Source organism: Selaginella moellendorffii, unplaced genomic scaffold (assembly GCF_000143415.4).
Source record: "Selaginella moellendorffii unplaced genomic scaffold, v1.0 SELMOscaffold_63, whole genome shotgun sequence".
NCBI classification, from domain to species: Eukaryota; Viridiplantae; Streptophyta; class Lycopodiopsida; order Selaginellales; family Selaginellaceae; genus Selaginella; species Selaginella moellendorffii.
The window spans coordinates 290552-309216 of NW_003314324.1; the positions used below are offsets into that span (position 1 = coordinate 290552).

Sequence of the window (18665 nt, forward strand, 5' to 3'; positions counted from 1 at the left end):
AATATCCCAGAAACCGAATATTTTTATTTCAAAAGCATACAGAATAAATACTCCGTACATACCACTTTTTTATATACAAGGAATGCAAAGTAAGAAAGAAAATCACTGTAAATTTCCCCGAGACAAAACAGCAGGAAAAAAGAGCGCATTTACTTACTCCGGAGAATCACTCTCGTCGTCAAAATCGTAGCAAACCAAACTGGGCTGGAGATCAGCTTTGAGTTCTTGGCCAAAATCTCTGCTCTTGCTCTCCTGCTCGGGAGCGATGATCTTGGGAGCTGCCACACTCGTCGTCCTCCTCGTCTTGGGTGGAGCGATCGCGGTAGCAACACCATCCCCGGACGATTTCCTCTTTTTCTTGCCATCTCCAAGTCCATCCCAGAGACTGACAACGTCGCTCTTGCGCTGCTGCGAGCTCTTTCGCTTCTCCCTTAGCTTGAGCTGGAGTTGGAGCTGCAGTTCCATCTTCTCCGCTTCCCTTGCCTGTAAATGTGATTCTGCGACGTCTAATCAGCAACTATCCACGAGAAAAAGGAAGATCGAGGACGAAAGAATGAAGATCACTCACCCTTACGTCTGGATCATTGCAGAAATTCGAGGTATGGCCCTTCCTCTTACACCTGAGAGAGGGAGAACCATTGGAGAATGAGCGAAACGAGGAAAAGGATGCTTACTTGTGACAGGTAACGTTCTTGCAGTTTCGCTGGTGATGCCCTTTCTCTTTACATTTGCTACAAATCACGCCCTCTTCACACTCCCACGCCATATGCCCCTTTCTGGAAGATCAAGTCTTTGAAACCTGGCGCTGGAGCGATCGATCGAACGCTTACCTCTTGCATTTGAAGCAGGCTTGGACGCGCAGCTGACCAGGACGGCCGCGGCTCCCCATTCTCTTCTGCCCTACCTAGTTGCTCAAGAACCCTGCTTCTGTCCGTACTAACATGTACGAAAAACCTATTCTTGTTAAATCAAAACAAAAGATATTAATAAAATATTATTGATTAAACTTTACTATGAGTAATAGTATTAATATTAATTAACTGTAATGTTTTAATAGAAAAACCTCTAAAAAATTATTTAAACTTCTCTTAAAAAATTATAATTATTGTTAATTCTAATTGCATTTCATTAGGATACCAATCATTCTTGAATATAGTTATAAAGCTCCGTTCATGAAACATTCTAAAAAAAATTTAATTTATGCTATAAAATGTAAATTACTATTTTATTGAATGTAAATTTTAAAATAGTTAAACAATAATGCCTGATTTGGCATAATTTTATATTGCACAACTCTTTACTTATATTTTCCACAAAATAGTTAAGTATTAGAAATTTCACTATTGTAGAAAATATATGGCACTTCACTAAACTAATTAACACATATGTTACTAAAATTTTTGGGCATTATATTTAAACATACATTGCTGAATAGTCAAGATCAACCTTGCTTAGAATCTTTTTATATAGGATCTTTTAAAACTTTATAAATTTTTATTTTTAAAATGGAAAAAATTAATTTAAAAATAAAATCACTTTATTCATAAAAAACTAATATAGAAAATTACATATATTTATTATGTACAATAATTAAAATATTTAAATAACACTGTAGCTTTTTGTATCATTTATTTAAAAATATTATCTAATAAAATTTTAATTATAAATAATTTATAAGAAAAGTAAATATTTTGCATTGTTTGAACTAATGTTTATAAAATATATTTACATGCACACTAAATCTATTTATTAATTTTTTATTGTATTAAGTTTTATTAAATACTTCTATAACTATTTTCTTGTGTAGCTATTAATATAACTCACTTGCACTTTTTCTTTAATATGTAGAAACAAAAATATTGATTAAATTATATATAATCAAATAAAATTTAAAAAACTTTCTAATACATAAGAAAAAATGAAATATTCTGATCTATTATGATTACTGCCACTAGAATTTTTATTTTATTTGAGATAGTAATACTTTAAATTATATATATAGATATAAAAGACATTTTTAAACTTAAATATAACTGTATATAATAACATGCCAAAGCCTTAAGATCCCCAAAATTTTAGTTAAAAAACACTTCAAAATCAGATTTATCACCATCATTTTTTATAACTCATTATTATAATTTAGAAAGATTTTAGGGTTAAATTTTTAATTTTTAACTTATTTTAAATTTAAAGTGTTTTAATAATAAATATGAAAATAAAAAAAATATATATAAAAATTATAAGTTATTTCAAGGAGCTCCTGCACTTTAGAAAAAGTGTTTTCTTGGGCTTTGCAACCGAATTTAAAAATGGTAACAACTAGGGTAAAAGTAGAGTTAATAGTTTTAATTACTGTGTTAAGACTTTTTACCTTTTTTTTTAATTAACAAAAAGGTCATAGAAAGATCGATCTGATGCTGATGAGTCACAGCTTCAAGTTTTGGTAATTTTTATATAATAAAATGTAAACAGATAGTTTAAAAAATTAAATTATAAAAATTATAAATAAAATTTTTTGCCCTAAATTTTTTGTAAATTATAAAAATGAGTTATAGACAATGATAATGGTAAATTTGATTTCAACATGAGTCAAAAATTCAACATTAGGAGGATATCTAAAATTAAAAAAATAACTATTAAGTATTGTAATATAATGTAATTCAAGATTTTGCAGTTTTGAATTAAATGCTTGCAAATGGTTTTTATAAAGATAGAGGTAAGAAATATAAATGATAATCCAAATTCTAAGATACAACAATTAGTTATTGTGATGGCAAAATTGAGTTTTGAGATATTTTTCTAAAAATGTTTTAGAATTAAATTAAATTTCTACTCAAAAGTTGAAGAAGCTCTCTAAGTACAAAAATACATCCACTTCCATTGTTTTCCAAAGCTTCAGCCAGGCCATCACTATTGTCAAAGTTGGCTGGGAATTGGCAACTATGGGGTGAGTGTTAATTTCAATTAATCATTGGGAAGAACTTTAAAACTTTTACACATACATGGCCTACAATCATTAGCACATTCAGCATTGGGGAAATGCTCACATAAAGGCAGTGTTTAAGCTCATCTACATTATTGAGGAGTTCTTGATTCCAGGGCCTACAAACTAATGAAACGAAAAATTTAAGCTTAATAATTTGCTTGATCACAATAAGTATACTGCATTTTAGAATATACTTGGTTATTCTGGGTATATTCTTGACACTACAAGCCTTCAAAAATCAAAGAATCTCCCTCACGCCATCCACCAGCATTATTCACCCGGCCACCATCTCCAATTTGTACACGAGCTTCCTGCGTGACCCGGTCGTCCTCGTTGTCTCTTTGTTAGTTCTCTTGCGCGTGTCTCTTTGTCACACGTTTTCCGACACTCGTCTCTCGTCAAATTCTCGGCCGTCTTCTACTTCGTGCTGGGAGACTTTTGTGTAGGGACGCTGAGGTGACGGCTTTGGCGGGGGCGCGCTAGAGGACGATTCCGGGAGCATCTTTAAGATGATTCCCATGGCGATTAGCAGCAGCCCCGTTACGTGCTGCTCGGTCATTGGCTTCGTGAAGATCACGTATGATAGCAAGAGAGTCACTGCCTTTCTCGCTGTGGTCACCTGAGATAACGATTCCAGCTATAGTGTAAACGAATATGTGAAATGGAGAGCGTGACTTACCATGGCGGTGGTGGCAGCTCCAAAGAGGGCAATGAGGGAGAGGACGGAGAGTTGGCCTATAAACGTTGCCATCGCTTCAAACACAAGGACCAGGTAAACATATGGATGCTGCCCAAGTAACAAAGCTTTAGAGTTTTGGAGGAACACAGTTACTAGTGCTTACATTGTAGCATGAGGTCCAAGCTCTGAAGACCTCGCCAGTCAAAACCATCGGCGGGATCAAGAATGGAAGGCCCACTGCTGTCGAGCAGAATAACATCTCCATCTGGAAGGCACCAGCATTATAATATTTATCTTGCGAGGTGAATGTACCTGTGACGTTGCTGGGTTCATGGTAAAAATCGCTTCTTGCAAGTTGCCCAGGAATGAGTCCAACACGAGGGCTCCCACTACCATGATCACTCCAAAGATGTGAAAGTTGGGGGAAGTGTGAGCGTCCGCCAGCGTGAATATCACGAGTCCAACAACGAGCATCACTGCCGACACATACTCCTGGAATGAATATTTTCGTCGTAAGCCAGGAATAAAAGCGCCCATTATCATCACCGGTAGAACCTGCTTGTGTCACGCCCACGTAAGCAGCTAACAAAGAAAAACAAACCAGAACCAAACCTTGGTGGACTTGAACATTATCTGCGCTGGATAGTTGAGAAACATGAGCGATCCCTTTGTAAGCCCGTGAGATCCCATCAGAACCGCAGAGAGCTTGATGTACGTTTTCCAGGGGTTCAAGACATGCTTCACTCGAAATCCTTGCCAGAAAATCAGCGCGAGGTAGACAAATCCCTGGACGAAGGTGAAGTACCAGCCATAGCTGTAACATAGAAAAAACATCAGCCAAGAGTCCCTCAAACAAAGATGCTCACAAACCTGAATTGGAGGCGATTGTAAACGTACTCCTGCAAAAATTTGGAGAAAAAGTTTGAAAAGGGCACAGGAAAAAAAAATGATGAACTAAACGCCTCTGGTCTAGCTAGGGAGCACTGATACTGATTGCCACACACGCACCTCACAAAGGCCGTTCACGGTGTATCCAAAGAAGAATCCCGCCGAGCAAATCAAGAGCTGGATCCATCGGGGCCTGCCAGTGAGAGTAATCCCGAGCAATGTAATGACATTATCTTCCGGAGCAGGCTGCCCCATTCTCGCCCGCCCGAGCGCCTCTAGGAACTATCGCCTTCAGAGAGAAGAATAAATCACTATCAAAGAAAGAAAGCGCATGGCAAGAATCCAATTCAAGCAAGATAGGAGAGATTCCAGAGAGAAATTCCAGAGAAATGCCCGAAATCACTCACCTTAACGGTATTCCAGAGCTTCTCAACCGCAGAGAATCCACGGACGCGCCGAGCAGCGCCGATGCTGTGCTCCGGGCGCCAGATATTTCAAAACAAAAACAAGGATAGATCCGGGATGCTCGGTACCTGTAGCGCACACGCGATCGGCGCATGCAGAGCACGAAATATCGCGAAATATGCGATCGAAAGCGCGAGCGATCGATCGGTCGCTGCGCGCTTGCGCTTCCCCTTCCTAGATGCGTGCGCTGGTAGCTGCGGCAACAAAAAGAAATCGATCGCTTCTATCTGCGAGCAATCCTCCGCCTCCCCTGGCTAGCGGGAACCCTATGGCGCAATGCAAGGAGCATCCATTGACAAAAGGGCCGGCCTAAAACTATAAAGGACGCCGACGTGGCAAGAACGGGGAAACTTCGAAAACTTCGTTTGGACCAGGCCATAATGTGAGAAACTTTCAAACACCACGCCGCTAATCCCTGCTTATACCACTAGTTAAGTGCGATTATGTCGATTCTTTTAGCACCATTCTCCTTGCTTGTTCGATGGAAATGGAATCGCAGCTTCTGTTCTTCCAAGATTTGGATCGTGTGTACCCGAAGTTTGACTTTGATGCTTTGATCGATTTGGAGTGTCCCTGAATTTTTCGGAAAAATTTTAGCGGCAGTATAAGTAGTAAATCAACAATGCAGTTAAAACCGAAACTCCGTCCCAGTCACTCCCTGCAGGAAAATACGAAGATTTACCGGAGCACGAGTAACCAGTGAACTTTGCCGAGAGATCGTCGAGCTGTGGATTCAGATTTCGTTAGAACAACCCTGTCCGGCGAAAACAAAATGGTGAACTTACCAGAGAGTGACGAACTGGCGATTCTCTGACGACGATTCCGTGACGATCGCGTTGATTCTAAGTTTGTTGTACCATCGTTTCGTAGAAAAAGTCGCCGCTCACGATCTCGCCTTGGTTGGCTTCCTGTTGTAGACCGAGTTCCAAGGCCCGCCATCTCTCGCGTAGTAATCCATAGGATAATCACCCAGAACGTCTTTGTCACCACAGGAGCAGCACGATGACGAACAATCCAAATGGCCTTCATTCCCCGGAGAACACCTCTTCCACCACGGCCTTGTGAAACCCAGAGCAACTTCCGCCTCGTATGGAGTGAGCAGCGGACGACCGTATGCCTCCCCCCAATCGATCGAAAGCCTCGGACACGCAATCTGGATCCATGCATCGATGGTTTCTTCCAAAAGTCCAATCTTGGCCGGGGACATCTCGCTCATGAGAAACACCTTGTAGACGACCCCTCTCTCGGCTAGCCTGTTCTCGAGGTGGCGGAGTATCTGTGGATTCCCTTGCCTGCCTAGAGTTCCCAAGATCACGCCCCAGCTCTTCCCTCTCTGCGCCTGTTCTATAGCTGCTCTACGCGCCTTTCTCATCCCTGCTTGATCATACTCCTCATTGCTCAAAGCCTTTGTGTATGGATCATACCTGTAAACTTTCAGCCCCGGGTTTGCGATCATGAAAGCTTCGAGATGGAACCTTCCATCCGCTACAAACACCGCCGCATCGACCGAGCCTTTTGAAATAGCCGGCGCTGTACATCCCAAAACTTCTCCAGCGGAGAGAGGCTTTGCTTGCGGCACTACCACCTCCGAGAAAAAATCCACCACCCCCATCCTCGCGGAGTGGATCGCCGAAGAGAACTGGATCGTTCCACAGAGAGCAAGCCGGCTTCCAGCCTCGAAGTTGAACTTAAGAGCCTCGATCATATGCTCGACGTCGATCTGGATGTCCACGAACACATAGAGGCTGGGAACCTGTGTCACGTCGATCGGAACCAAGCAGCTATGGCCATAGTGGACGAGGAAATCGGCACCAAGAGCAGCGGCAGTGAGATCGTCGATACAACAAGCCCCGTAAGTCACATCCCCGAGGACGAAGCACTCCTCCACTGCCGCGAATTCTTCCAGGATATCGCACAGCGGGAGCGCAAACATCTGCAAGCCCTCTGGGAGCTGGAGCGCGACGCGACGCGCCCCTGCCTGCTTGATCCGCCACACTGTCTTCGGGATCTCCAGATTGTAGTTGGACGGAAGCCTGGCGATCGCCGCTCTCAAGCGCGGATCATTGAGAATGCTATCAGGTACCTGTTGCCGCACGAATCGCTTGGGCGGCGCCGCGACTCTCCGGGGCGCCAGAGAAGCCTCCTCCGCCATAGCTAGGGCACTGCCGTGAAGAACCCTAAAAGAGATTGTACGGAAATGACCGTTGAAACTTTTAACTTGGGGCTTTTGTCGAACGGGTAGAAACCCTATCTCTTCTTCTTCTTCTTTCGAGAGTCCGCGGCCGCGATCTTCACTAGGTTTTGTGTAGCCGTTGTTCTGATCGATCGGGGGAGCTGGAGTGTGAGTGAGGATCGTCGAGATTTCGGGCTCGATGGCGAGCGAGGAGTTTGTTCTTGATCCGAAATACGAGTTCTCTGCGCCTAGGTACCATGATTTCGTCGCCGGCGAGTCGAAGATGGACATTGACGAGGCGGAGCACTGGTTTGAGAGCGCCAGGGGCTACGAGGATTCGCGTAAGTGACCTTCGATCTCTCTGCCTCTCTTTTTCTTCTCGGATGCTAAGGTGAGATCCACAGCTCACGCGGACAAGGCGAATGGCAGTGAGGCTGTCCCTAGCAGCGCCATGGACGACATTGAAAACATGGCTCCAGCGCCAGTCAAAGTGATGCCAGCAACCGTGATAGAAGTTCCAAAGCCAAGCCCGCTCAAGGAAATCTCTGTGAATGTTGTGGATTGCCCCTCTACAACCACGCCGTTTAAGCGGCCGCTTTGTTCCAACGCTAGCAAGCATGGCCAGGCTCTCACGGCGCCTAAGAATTCAATGCGAAGCTTGACAAGGTATGGATGGATTCTCTGAGATTCTCACTGGAGCTGACTGATCGTCTTTAATTTTCTTAGATATGCTCGAGATACTGTAGTGAAGAAGATGAAAAAGAGTATCGAGATGGTGATGGGCACGGATGAAAACGCAAACAAGAAACAAAAGGTGGAAACCGGATGTGTAAAGCAGGTAATGCATTCGCTTCTGATGTTACTGTTTAGCACTATCTGGTGATTGCCTTTTTATTTGCTCCAGGGAGGAAAACCGGGTTCGCCTTTCATGTCGCTGGCCGAGAAAGTTCTAAAGTTCCAGATTAAAACCCCTGAGAGATTTCGTAATCACTCTCAACAGGTAATTTGATGGTTGCATGTGCCGTGGCTAACAACTATGGCTTTGGTATGACTAGGAGTTGTCCACTTCTTTATTGCAACATCAAAAGTCGGCACTGAAGCTAACAGTACCAAAAGAACCGGAACTCGAAACTTCTCATAGAGCTCGGCCCCCAAGGTAGACCAATTTCTTTCTGCCAGACCCTACAATGGTGACTGTTTCAGAGTTAAAAGCACCGCTGAACTTGAAGAGGAAATGTTGGCAAAAATTCCGAAGTTCAAAGCCCGACCGATGAATAAGAAGGTACTGTACTAGTATTCACAGTTTCTATATCATAACGTCTGTGTCTCAGATTTTTGAAGCTCCTCATGTTCCTGCTATCTCAAAACGTAATGCACAACAACCAGAGTTCCAGGTATACTGTAAAACTTGACTAGATCAAAATTCCATATGTCATTTTTAGGAGTTCCATTTGAGAACTACGGAACGTGCCTTGCAACACATATGTTCTGCATCGGAGGCTTCGGTAAGAACATATTTTACCGAAATGGTTCGAATTTTGTTTGATTTGGCTTGTATGACAGGTGTCAGATGTAAATGAGAGACGGAAGTCTGCTCCCGGCGACCTCAGAGAACCTCGTGAGCCGCAACTTCATACAGCTGCCAGAGCACGTCCAACAAAGTAGGCGCTAGTTGGATCGATGCATTTGTATCTAACATTTGCTATGCAGGGTGAAAAGCAGAGAGGAAATGGAAATAGAGGAACTACAAAAGGTGCCAAAATTCAAAGCACGTCCTCTGAACAAGAAGGTGTGAAACTGCTTGCAAATTCATCATCTCACATGTTTTTTCAGATCTTTGAAAGCCGAGGCGATCTGGGCATTTTCAGAAGTCAAAAGCGCCAACTTACAGTCCCGGTGGTAAGAGTTTGTCATTAACTTTTTTCACGGTCGTTTCTCTCACGGTTCTGACCTTCGTAGGAATTTCATTTTGCTACTGATGAGCGATGTCAACATCCATCTAATGATCATGATACTACTATAACTGAAAAGCTCGAAAAGGTGAGTAAAGCACACAATGCCTTGACTAGGCTAGTAATTCTGCTGCTCTTGGTGTTGATTAGCTTTCACTCCATTCTCAGGAGGCACATTGTCCAGCGGGTCCAACTGTACCTCGTCCGTTCCACCTTGTGACAGAGGTTTGAGAAAGAAACTGCTAGTGCACTCATCTCCGTATTCTCTTGACAGCATCGTGGAGAAGCAAACAAAACGAGGTTCATGCAAGAGCTGTTTGAGCGAGAACTAGAGGAGCGTAACTTAAGAGTCCCTAAAGCAAATCCTCTTCCTTTCACTACGGACATTCCAGCGGTATGTATGCACTTCCCCGTGGCTGGCCTCACCTTCTTCTTTTTGCTGTAGATTCCACCAAAGCCACAACCGAAGGACTGCACGAGACCCGAGCCGTTTGAACTTGAAAGCCTTGTGAGACACGAAGAAGAACTTCAAAGGAAAGCCGAGGAGCTCGCCAGACTTGAGCTTGAAGAAGCGGCAATGAGGCAATTCCATGCTCAACCAGCTCCAGTCTTGTAAGTCTCATCACCCCTTGCGTTTTCATCTCACGTTCTTTTTCTTTGTTTTTCAGTGACTTCGTTTTTATGCCTGAACGATCACGCGCTCCTCTTACTGAGGTCCAAGAGTTTTGTTTCCGAGCTGAAGCTCGTGCGGCAGAGCGGGCAGAATTCGATAAAAAGGTATGTGAATCACATGCTCACTGCATTTTTGCTCATTCATGGCTGCTAGGTGATGGAGAAGCAAAATCATTACAAGCACATCAGGGAAGAACTCGAGGCTGCGAGAAGAGTAAGTATAAGCGCGTTTCTCCTTCTCTTTGCAGCTCTTGACAAGTGCTGCTACCAAATTACAGGTAGAAGAAGGCAAACTAGTGAAAGCTCTTCGAAGAGAGATGATCCCGCTAGCCAGGCCCATGCCTGTCTTTGGCAAACCTTTCGTTCCGCACAGGTGCGTAGCTCACTCAGCCTTCCCTCTCCCCATCGCTGATGAAGCTCTCTCTCGCGTTTGCAGATCCAAAAGAGAACCGACGCGAGCTATATCACCCCGGCTAAGAGTTCTCGACCGGAAAGAGCGCAGGCAATCGACGCAGCAGAGGCAATCGAACGAGAGAAGAAGATCCGTGGAGCTGAGGCGGGCTTCCACGATGAGCGCCCAAAAGAAGGCCCAGATGAGGTAAAAGCAGTGACGGATCGAGATATTCATCCATCTTGGCTGGATCTCTCTGGCCACTTCGCTATCGATCTTCGCTATCGATCGAGCAGCGGGCGCTCAAGATTTGCGAACGAAGCCAACACTGCGTTGTCAAAGAAGAGCTTGACGTCGGCGTTCCAAGAAGTTGGGAAGCATGGTTTGACTTAGAGTTGACCAATGTTTGACTAGGCTCTTAAGTCTTGGACAGGAACGCAGCCAATCACTACAAAACTCCTTTGCATCCTGTTTGTGAAATTCATTAACTGTCCAGATATTTGAAGTTTTTGATGCTTATATCTCAAACAGTGAATTTTGTGGTGGCACCCGCCATAGTATTTATAATTCATTTACTACTAATCAGTGTAAATTAATATATTTGTAATATAAAACTGCTTCGGCTAATTTCACCCTCAAAGTGCTTAACGATTAAAAATTTGTTAATTCAGCAGCAGTACTAATAGCACCAATTAACCAATCAAATCTGGCTCAAAATACTTTCCTTCACCGGTTGTGTTTGAGATTGCAAAGCAATAGAGCAGATTGTCGCGAAGAACAACACCTGGCAGAAGAACTGCAGCCGCTTCCGACACTCCGATTTGCGCGCGCGCTGCGCCCAAAACTCCAAATCAATTCAGACATTCGTATTTGCATGTACAGTACAAAACAAATCCCGTATTTTGATTTTGCTAGATTCAGCCAGATCGCTGAGGACAAGATCTAATCTTCCATCCTCTGTCCGATTGAAGTTATTCAGTCTTCTCCAACATCACTCATTCTGCAGAAAGCCTGAACTTCAAAAACTTAGCTCGGTTCAAGGCCTCGGCTTTGAAAGTTATCTGTCCTCCCAATCCCGGTGGCGCGATCTGTCGTGGAGCTGTGGTGTCTGGCACGATGGCGTGATCGTTTCGTGCGGTGGTGGTAGCGAGAAGATAGATAGTTTGATGTCGTGAGATGAAATTTATACCTTTTGGAAAGAAATCTCGAAAGAATGTGAGTGAGAGAATTGAGTAAGAGTGTGAAGTAAGCTAGAAGCTACTGGAGTGAGTGAGCATGCCTGTAGGTGTTCTTACGAGTCGCAGGAGCTCCAGGAGCTCTTGTTCTTCTTCCGCGGTGAGTGTCTCGTGGATGAGCCCGAGCCTCTCAAGAACGTCCGCCACTGTCTTGCTGTCTTTGCAAATCTCGTGCTCGATGACGATGGCGAGGTCGTGCTTGAGTGACTGAGCTTGGAGATAGATCGCAGCCTGTGAGAAGAAGTAAGAAAGAATTCCAGAAGAAAAAAATGGAAACTCACGTCCACGAGCTGGAGTAGCTCATCGGAGCTCGAGAACATCGTCCGGACGTCTCCACCGTGCTCCCAGTAGTGGATAATCTTCTCCAGCACCGCATCGTCGATGAGATCGGGCATGGAGATTTCACGCTTGTTGCTGTCGAGCAAATCCACCAGCTCGGCCAGAAGCTCTGATTCTTTGGCAGCGCTCTTGGGGAGCCGGATGCGCTTGCGGCTTGTAAGCAAGAAGAGCTCCTGGAAGAATTGACTCGATCGAAGTATTTTGGGGAAGAAAAAGGAAAATCATCCCAAGAACGCACCTTCTCCCATCAGGGATTGTCCCGCGCGTCAGGATGGATCTCTCGCAGCAGGTTCATGATGAGCGCCTTCGCATTGCCGACCTATCCATCAAGACGACAAGCGATCGCAACAAATTTCACTCTCGGCCATGGAAATCGATGGATCAGGCACGCCAGATGACGATATTTCGAGAAAATCCCTCCCGATTTTACCTGCGCAGAGGGATCCCCTCTCGCCATCGCCTCCGTGCTCCAAAGCTCCTTCCCTCCTTTCAAACGTTAAACCCAAGATCGGACGGCTCATATCATTCTCCCGCCGGTCCAAAGCTATATAAAGAAGGGTGAAAGGTTTTGCGAAGGATTAGGGTTTGAAAGCTATGGAGGAGCATCGCTACTCTCACAGAGTGCTCGCCCGATCGATCTTGGCGCGCCCGGACGGGGGAGCTGCCCTCGCTGGCCAGACATTGTGCGTCGGGGGATGGATCAAGTCCCGGCGCACGCATCGCGGCGTTGTTTTCCTGGCTCTCAGCGATGGATCGTGTGCTTCGTCTCTCCAGGTACGCAAATCCCTCTCTCCCCAAATATTTCGTCCAATCTCAGTGCGATCTACTCGCAGGTGATCGTCGATCCCGAGAAGGAGCTCGACACCGAGCAGCTCCACACTGGGAGCTGCTTGCTCGTGAAAGGAGAATTGGTGCTATCCCCGGGTAAAGGCCAGGCCGTGGAGCTCCACGCCCGAGAGTTCCTACACGCTGCTCCCGCCGACGCATCCAAGTATCCCATTGCCAAAACAAAGCTTCCGCCAGAGTTTCTAAGGACTGTTCTACATCTCCGGCCAAGAACAGATCTAGTAAGTTGCCAGTCCTTGAGATCGAGCTTCATGCTTTCTTTCTTGCACAAAGTTTCTTAGAAGTCTTTGCTTGAGCTCCAAGCAAAGTTGCAACTCTGTGTGTTTCTTTGTTTACTAAGCTCGCGTTTTGCAGATATCGTCCGTCGCTCGCATTCGCAGCGCTCTCGTGCTCGCCACCCACACATTCTTCCAGCAGCAGGGATTCATCCACGTCCACACGCCAATCATCACAACCAGCGACTGCGAGGGCGCCGGCGAGATGTTCCAAGTCACGACTTTGCTCGCTCCCGAGAAGAGGGAACACCTCGTGGCGTCGACGCAAGACCAGATCGATGCTGCCAGGGAATTGGTCACCCGATGCGGAGATACTGTCCGGAAGCTCAAGGAGAAGAAGTCGAGCAGCAAAGCGGAGATCGGCGACGCCGTGAAACAGCTCAAAGCGGCCAAAGACGAAGAAGCCAGGCTCGTCAAACGGGCCGAGGACGGGGGTGCTGACTACTCGGCCGATTTCTTTGGGCGACCAGCGTTCCTGACAGTCTCTGGCCAGCTCCAAGCTGAGACGTACGCTTGCGCTCTTAGCAACGTTTACACTTTCGGCCCGACGTTTCGAGCGGAGCAGTCTCATACATCCCGGCATTTGGCAGAGTTTCTGATGGTGGAACCGGAGCTTGCATTTGCGGAGCTCAAGGTTAGAGGTTTCTCGTTTTGGAAACTTGATCCCATGAGTTGAATTTGTGGTGGCAGGATGATATGGACTGTGCGGAAGACTACGTGAAATTCATGTGCCAGTGGTTACTGGATCGCTGTTACGATGATATCAAGCTTATGGACGACAAGCTCACTGAGAGCGGTGCCTTGGAGCGGCTCCAGAACGTTGTCAGCGCTCCGTTCGCGAGGATAACTTACACACAAGCAATCGAGATGCTAAAGGAGGTTCGTGATTCTCTGGTTTTCCTTTGCGTGATCCTTCTTCTCGTAGGTGAAAGACTTTACCTTCGAAACTCCAGTGGAATGGGGAATGGATTTAGCATCCGAGCACGAAAGGTATGTTAGAGAGAAAACAAAATCGATCTTTTCTTGATGATCTTTCATTGCAGATATCTCGCAGAGCAGCTCTTCCAAAAGCCCGTCTTTGTATACGACTATCCAAAGGCAATCAAGGCGTTCTACATGCGAGTTAACGACGATGGCCAGACCGTGGCAGCCATGGACATGCTCGTGCCAAAGGTGAGAAGCTTTCTATCACAGGAGAAGCATAGCCAAAGTGATTGAAAATCGCGTTTTTCCAGGTCGGCGAGCTTGTGGGAGGGAGCCAGAGAGAGGAGAGATACGAGGTGCTCGTCCAAAGGTATGGCGGATTTGAGATTTTCGCAAGAGCTCTGCGGTGAAATGGTGTGTGCTTGATCTTGCAGGCTAGAAGAACTAGAGCTGCCACTGGATTCATACGAGTGGTACTTGGATTTGCGACGCTATGGAAGCGTGAAGCACTCGGGATTTGGGCTGGGATTCGAGAGGATGCTCCTCTTCGTCACAGGACTAGAGAACATCAGGGATGTGATACCATTTCCCAGATCTACTGGAAAGGCCGAGTTATAATATTGCATTTTTAAGTTCTTTTATAGTTCTACTAGCGATGAATGGATAGCTCGCTCGAATAGATCACTCTCGTGACGATCTTCGCTTCTTTGGTTTCGATGGATGGATCTTCAGCGATGTCTCTCGTGGATTTTGGCGATGGATCGCGCAAATGCCTGTGGAGGAAGACTAGGGTTTCTTCTTGTCAATGCTCTTGGCTAGGCGCGGGAGGGAATCGTCGATCGATAGGCGCTTCCTCGCTGGAAATATCCAGATCTCTCGCAATCAGATCGGCCTCACAGAATGCATCGATGAGGATCTTCCCTGCTCGATGGATCATCGCGAGTGGCTGTGGAGGAAGAACACTAGGCTAGGGTTTCTCCTTGTCAATGCTCTTGGCGCGGCGCGCGAGGCAATCCTCGATCGATACGCGCTTCCTCGCTCGAAATATCCAGGCTGCTGCCGCCCCACAGCCGGAGCGTCCATCCGATCGCCTCGCCGGCCTCGCAGAATGCATCGCCCGGCTCGACGATCGCTCGCCGGATGTCAACCACATCATGCTCCCGGGCCTCCTCCAGAGCTGCGGCAAGATGCGCGCTCTCGACCAGGGCCGCAAGCTCCACGCCTACCTCGCCAAGCACGGCCTCGATCGCGAGCTCGTCCTGGGGAACTTCCTCCTCGACATGTATGGCAAATGCGGCTGCGCGGCCGACGTCGTGGATCTCTTCCACCGCATGCGCGACCGCAATCTCTTCTCCTGGACGGCGCTCATCGCCGCGCACGCGCACAGCAACGCCAAGAAGGCCGGCGCCGCGGCAGTGCTCGCGAACAGCCGCGAGGCGCTCAAGCTCTTCTCGCGGCTCCAGATGGAGGGGCTCAAGCCGGATCGCGTCGTCTTCGTGCACGTCCTCTCGGCGTGCTCGGATCCCTCGCTGGCGGCACAGGGGCGGGCGATCCACCGGATGATCGTGGAGGAGACCGATCTAGCGAAGAACACGCTCGTCAACAACTCGGTGCTCAACATGTACGCGCGATGTGGGCGAATGGATGCCGCCTGGCGGCATTTTGAGAGCCTGGAGGAGAAGAGAGACGCGGTGTCCTACACGACGATGATCAATGCTTGCGCTGGAAGTGGGCGATTCCGCGAGGTGCTCGAGGTCTTCTCGCGGATGGAGGCCGCCGGGATGGAGCCCAACAACATGTCGCTCGTCACGGTGCTCAGCGCCTTCGCGAAAGTTGGCAACCTCCACCTCGCTGCCAGGATCTTCGCGCGGACGGACAGGAGCTACATCTTCCCCTGGAATGCGATGATCGCGGCCTACGTCCAGCACGGGGACAGCCGCCAGGCGATTCGGCTCTTCGACGAGCTCCTGGCGCGGAGGATCGAGCCCAACAGCGTGACGCTCATGGAAGTCCTGGACGCCTGCGCGAGCCTGGCGGCGCTCAGGGATGGCAAGCGCGTGCACGCCATCGCCAGGGATCACGGAGTGGATTCGGAGGTGGCGGTGGCCACCGCGATCGTGGACATGTACTCCAAGTGTGGCTGCTTGGACGAGGCGGTGGAGGCGTTCGCTCGGATCGAGCGGCACGACACCGTCTCCTGGACTGCGATGCTCGCCGCATTTGCCCAGCACGGGCATATCGATCGAGCACTGGCAACGTTCCAGAGAATGCAAGAGCAAGGCCACAAGCCCAACTACGTCACCTTCGTCCATCTCCTCAGCGCTTGCAGCCACAAGGGGCTCGTCGAGGAGGGCCGCAAGTACTTCGATCTCATGACCGCGCGCTATGGCATCGCTCCAGACGCCCAGCACTACGCGTGCATGGTGGATCTCCTGGGACGCGCCGGCTACCTCGACGAGGCGGAGGGCTTTCTCAACAGGATGCCGGGAGCTCCACACGCCGCGGTGCTCAAATCGCTACTCTCGGCGTGCCGGAGCTACAAGGACGTGGACCGCGGCGAGAGGATCGCCAAGAGGATGCTCGAGAGTTTCTGGGACGAGTCCATGCCTTACGTGGTGCTGGCGAGCATCTACCGCGCGGCCGGCAAGTGGGAGGAGGCGGCCAGGATCCGGAGCCTCATGGTGGAGCGCGGCGTGAGGAAGGATCCGGGGCGCAGCGCGATCGAGGTGGAGGGGAGGGTCTTCGAGTTCGTGGCCGGGGACATGAGCCACGTCCAGATGAATCCCATCCGGGCCAAGCTCCAGGAGCTGAGCAGCGCGATGAAGAAGGCCGGGTATGTTCCAGACACCTCGCTCGTTCTCCACGACGTTGCCGAGGAGGAGAAGGAGCAAGTTCTTCTCTGGCATAGCGAGAAGCTGGCGGTGGCGTTTGGGCTGCTCAACACCCCGGCCGGCAGCCCGATCAGAGTGATCAAGAACCTCCGGGTTTGCAAGGACTGCCACGACGCCGCCAAGCTCATCTCGGCGATCGAGCAGCGGCGGATCGTGTTCCGGGACTTGAGCCGGTTCCACCACTTTGAGAACGGGGTGTGTTCCTGCGGGGATTACTGGTAGAACACAGTGAGAGCCTGGTCGAGAAGATTCAAAGGAGCGAAGCTTTACGAGTTTATATGAACCTGTCAAGCGCCCAAGAGGCCGGCTCGCTGGTAAACGCACAGGGGGTGGAGCTCGTGAAGAAACTCCACGTCTTGGAAGCCGCCTACTTGCCTGACGCCCGTCCATCCACGCCGAGCTAGGAAATCCTTGAAGTTGTCCTCCGTGAACAGCGTCTTGTCCTCGGTGGCTCCCGTGAGACGATCGGACTCGTCGTAGAGGCAAACTTTGATCGTCACGCCTGGAAGAGCATTGTCATTGAGAAGATCATCGCGAATGATGATAGCTACCTTCGTCCAGGTTGAGAATGTAGCTTCCCAATGGCATGTCGCGATCGATGCTCCACACGACGCCGTCTTCGTCCTCGAGCCAGAACGCTCGTTTGGTTCTCAGCCGGAAAGCAGCCTTGATCGCCTCTCGGATTGAATCCGGCGAGCCATCGATCCCTACGCGCCTCGTCACGCTGTTGTATCGGATAGTTATGATCTTTCCAGCGGGCAACGAGCTGCGCTGTGCTCCTCCCGCTACGTAGAGCTTTCCAAGAGTGAGAAGAAGAAAAGAATCAAACAAGAAAACGCAAACCTTCTTTCCAGTTCCAGCCGTTTGCTACAGCGAGATCGTTGGAGGAACTGAGATGGTGATTTGCTTCGCTCTCCAGCCTGCTCTCCAGATTGAACTGGTTTCGCGAAGTAGTAGTGACTGAGAAAGAGAGAAAGAAAAGATCTAGAGATCAAACAAACGAGGGAACTTCCATACAAATCCAAAGAGAAAGTACCTTTGGGAGAAGCATCCAGTTTGCTGGGACTCTTGTATGGATTTAGCCGGGCTCTCTCGGACAGAAGATCTTCCAGTTCTTTGAAGCAGCCAACCTTGTTAGCACTGCCACCTCCACCATTCTTGTCGTGGTGCCTCGCCTTCTTGTACTCCTTGAGCAAATTCCTCCACTTGTCGATACACATTGTGGGGGACCTGTCGAATCCCCGCTCCTTCATCTTGCTCGAGATGAGATCCCACAGGTGCTTGTTGGATTTGCTCGTGTTGAACAAGCTGTCCATCTCCCGGCGATGCGCAATGAGAGCTCGGATCTCCTCCTGGGCCCAAGTCTCGGCTCTCTTCTTTGGGGCCTTGACGTCGTGATCGTCGCACAGATCGCCGGAGCCCAGCATCAATCCCTGCTGCTGCTGCTGCTGTGGAGAATTCGATCTACGCGTGGCTGCTATCGTCGGTATCGATGGAGCCGGAGCCGCCTCAACGATTTCGGACACAGGCCCTCCTCCATTGGCCACACAATCAATCATCCTCTCGCCTTGGAAGATTCGCGAGGAAATATCAAGAATCCCCTTCCCTGGAGCAAAATGGAGAGACTCCTACCTCCCCGGATCCATCAGCTCCATCCCTGGATGCCCAGAATGCGACCAACGAGGCGGTAGCGGCAGCGGCGATCCCTGCGAGAGCAATCCATCGCTGGATCGGACGAGCAGCGGAGATGCAGATCCATGGCGATCCAAGAACAACGCAGCCGCAGCGTGGAGATCGATCACGCTCATCACAGGAAATAAAAGGGTTAAAAGAAACGAAATGCCGAAGGATATTCCGTCTCTTCCAACTTAAAACTACGGAATATCCTTTGACGGCTGGAGGATATTTATGTTTCATTAGGGCTCCGTTAATTACACAGAATATCCTTA

At 48.3% G+C, this 18665-nt stretch overlaps 6 protein-coding genes and 1 pseudogene across 6 annotated transcripts; 3 read left to right on the forward strand and 4 right to left on the reverse strand.

Annotated features, from left to right (window-relative positions):
- Positions 1–4: 4 nt before the first annotated feature.
- Positions 5–936, reverse strand: LOC112351606. Its single transcript, XM_024689767.1, has 4 exons — positions 831–936; positions 675–776; positions 569–620; positions 5–483 (listed from the first exon to the last, which is right to left on the reverse strand). The coding sequence occupies exons 1-4, from the start codon at positions 887–889 to the stop codon at positions 154–156; spliced, it is 543 nt and encodes a 180-aa protein (XP_024545535.1). The 5' UTR covers positions 890–936; the 3' UTR covers positions 5–153.
- A 2177-nt stretch (positions 937–3113) lies between these two features.
- LOC9644793 (UDP-galactose/UDP-glucose transporter 2) lies at positions 3114–5281 on the reverse strand. Its single transcript, XM_002984617.2, has 8 exons — positions 4961–5281; positions 4674–4842; positions 4536–4564; positions 4278–4479; positions 3978–4220; positions 3829–3930; positions 3666–3773; positions 3114–3605 (listed from the first exon to the last, which is right to left on the reverse strand). The coding sequence occupies exons 2-8, from the start codon at positions 4806–4808 to the stop codon at positions 3357–3359; spliced, it is 1068 nt and encodes a 355-aa protein (XP_002984663.1). The 5' UTR covers positions 4809–4842; positions 4961–5281; the 3' UTR covers positions 3114–3356.
- A 77-nt stretch (positions 5282–5358) lies between these two features.
- On the reverse strand, positions 5359–7196 carry LOC9644794 (annotated as a pseudogene).
- A 74-nt stretch (positions 7197–7270) lies between these two features.
- Positions 7271–10734, forward strand: LOC9644795 (protein TPX2). Its single transcript, XM_024689835.1, has 19 exons — positions 7271–7532; positions 7596–7857; positions 7918–8029; positions 8096–8191; positions 8247–8347; positions 8395–8473; positions 8523–8585; positions 8634–8696; positions 8755–8852; positions 8902–8980; positions 9025–9090; positions 9151–9231; positions 9312–9368; positions 9418–9537; positions 9589–9755; positions 9812–9920; positions 9970–10029; positions 10094–10188; positions 10252–10734. The coding sequence occupies exons 1-19, from the start codon at positions 7391–7393 to the stop codon at positions 10415–10417; spliced, it is 2016 nt and encodes a 671-aa protein (XP_024545603.1). The 5' UTR covers positions 7271–7390; the 3' UTR covers positions 10418–10734.
- A 1640-nt stretch (positions 10735–12374) lies between these two features.
- LOC9644796 (asparagine--tRNA ligase, cytoplasmic 1) lies at positions 12375–14477 on the forward strand. Its single transcript, XM_002984527.2, has 8 exons — positions 12375–12554; positions 12614–12847; positions 12981–13535; positions 13592–13780; positions 13827–13891; positions 13945–14074; positions 14137–14195; positions 14260–14477. Exons 1-8 carry the CDS (start codon positions 12375–12377, stop codon positions 14441–14443), a joined length of 1596 nt encoding a protein of 531 aa, XP_002984573.1. The 3' UTR covers positions 14444–14477.
- LOC9644629 (pentatricopeptide repeat-containing protein At4g14050, mitochondrial) lies at positions 14471–17572 on the forward strand. Its single transcript, XM_002984528.2, has one exon. The coding sequence runs from the start codon at positions 14812–14814 to the stop codon at positions 16936–16938; it is 2127 nt and encodes a 708-aa protein (XP_002984574.2). The 5' UTR covers positions 14471–14811; the 3' UTR covers positions 16939–17572.
- On the reverse strand, positions 16966–18629 carry LOC9644630 (trihelix transcription factor GT-1). Its single transcript, XM_024689623.1, has 4 exons — positions 17753–18629; positions 17560–17676; positions 17268–17501; positions 16966–17218 (listed from the first exon to the last, which is right to left on the reverse strand). The coding sequence occupies exons 1-4, from the start codon at positions 18273–18275 to the stop codon at positions 17004–17006; spliced, it is 1089 nt and encodes a 362-aa protein (XP_024545391.1). The 5' UTR covers positions 18276–18629; the 3' UTR covers positions 16966–17003.
- Between the last annotated feature and the right edge of the window lie 36 nt (positions 18630–18665).

Bases quoted from the DNA above. Each gene is read 5' to 3' on its own strand.
- LOC112351606 (XM_024689767.1), bottom strand. From the start codon at position 889: ATGGGGAGCCGCGGCCGTCCTGGTCAGCTGCGCGTCCAAGCCTGCTTC. The intron at 777-830 runs GTAAGCGTTCGA...TTGATCTTCCAG, and splicing joins GCCTGCTTCAAATGCAAGAG to AAAGGGGCATATGGCGTGGG. The intron at 621-674 runs GTAAGCATCCTT...TCCCTCTCTCAG, and splicing joins AAGAACGTTACCTGTCACAA to GTGTAAGAGGAAGGGCCATA.
- LOC9644793 (XM_002984617.2), bottom strand. From the start codon at position 4,808: ATGGGGCAGCCTGCTCCGGAAGATAATGTCATTACATTGCTCGGGATT. The intron at 4,221-4,277 runs GTTTGGTTCTGG...TGACACAAGCAG, and splicing joins TAATGTTCAAGTCCACCAAG to GTTCTACCGGTGATGATAAT. The intron at 3,606-3,665 runs GTAAGTCACGCT...TCGTTATCTCAG, and splicing joins GAGCTGCCACCACCGCCATG to GTGACCACAGCGAGAAAGGC.
- LOC9644795 (XM_024689835.1), top strand. From the start codon at position 7,391: ATGGCGAGCGAGGAGTTTGTTCTTGATCCGAAATACGAGTTCTCTGCG. The intron at 8,030-8,095 runs GTAATGCATTCG...TATTTGCTCCAG, and splicing joins AAACCGGATGTGTAAAGCAG to GGAGGAAAACCGGGTTCGCC. The intron at 9,538-9,588 runs GTATGTATGCAC...TTTTTGCTGTAG, and splicing joins TCACTACGGACATTCCAGCG to ATTCCACCAAAGCCACAACC.
- LOC9644796 (XM_002984527.2), top strand. From the start codon at position 12,375: ATGGAGGAGCATCGCTACTCTCACAGAGTGCTCGCCCGATCGATCTTG. The intron at 13,536-13,591 runs GTTAGAGGTTTC...TTGTGGTGGCAG, and splicing joins TTGCATTTGCGGAGCTCAAG to GATGATATGGACTGTGCGGA. The intron at 14,075-14,136 runs GTGAGAAGCTTT...GCGTTTTTCCAG, and splicing joins TGGACATGCTCGTGCCAAAG to GTCGGCGAGCTTGTGGGAGG.
- LOC9644629 (XM_002984528.2), top strand. From the start codon at position 14,812: ATGCTCTTGGCGCGGCGCGCGAGGCAATCCTCGATCGATACGCGCTTC.
- LOC9644630 (XM_024689623.1), bottom strand. From the start codon at position 18,275: ATGATTGATTGTGTGGCCAATGGAGGAGGGCCTGTGTCCGAAATCGTT. The intron at 17,677-17,752 runs GTACTTTCTCTT...TCTCTTTCTCAG, and splicing joins ACTGGATGCTTCTCCCAAAG to TCACTACTACTTCGCGAAAC. The intron at 17,502-17,559 runs GTTTGCGTTTTC...AGCTCTACGTAG, and splicing joins CGGCTGGAACTGGAAAGAAG to CGGGAGGAGCACAGCGCAGC.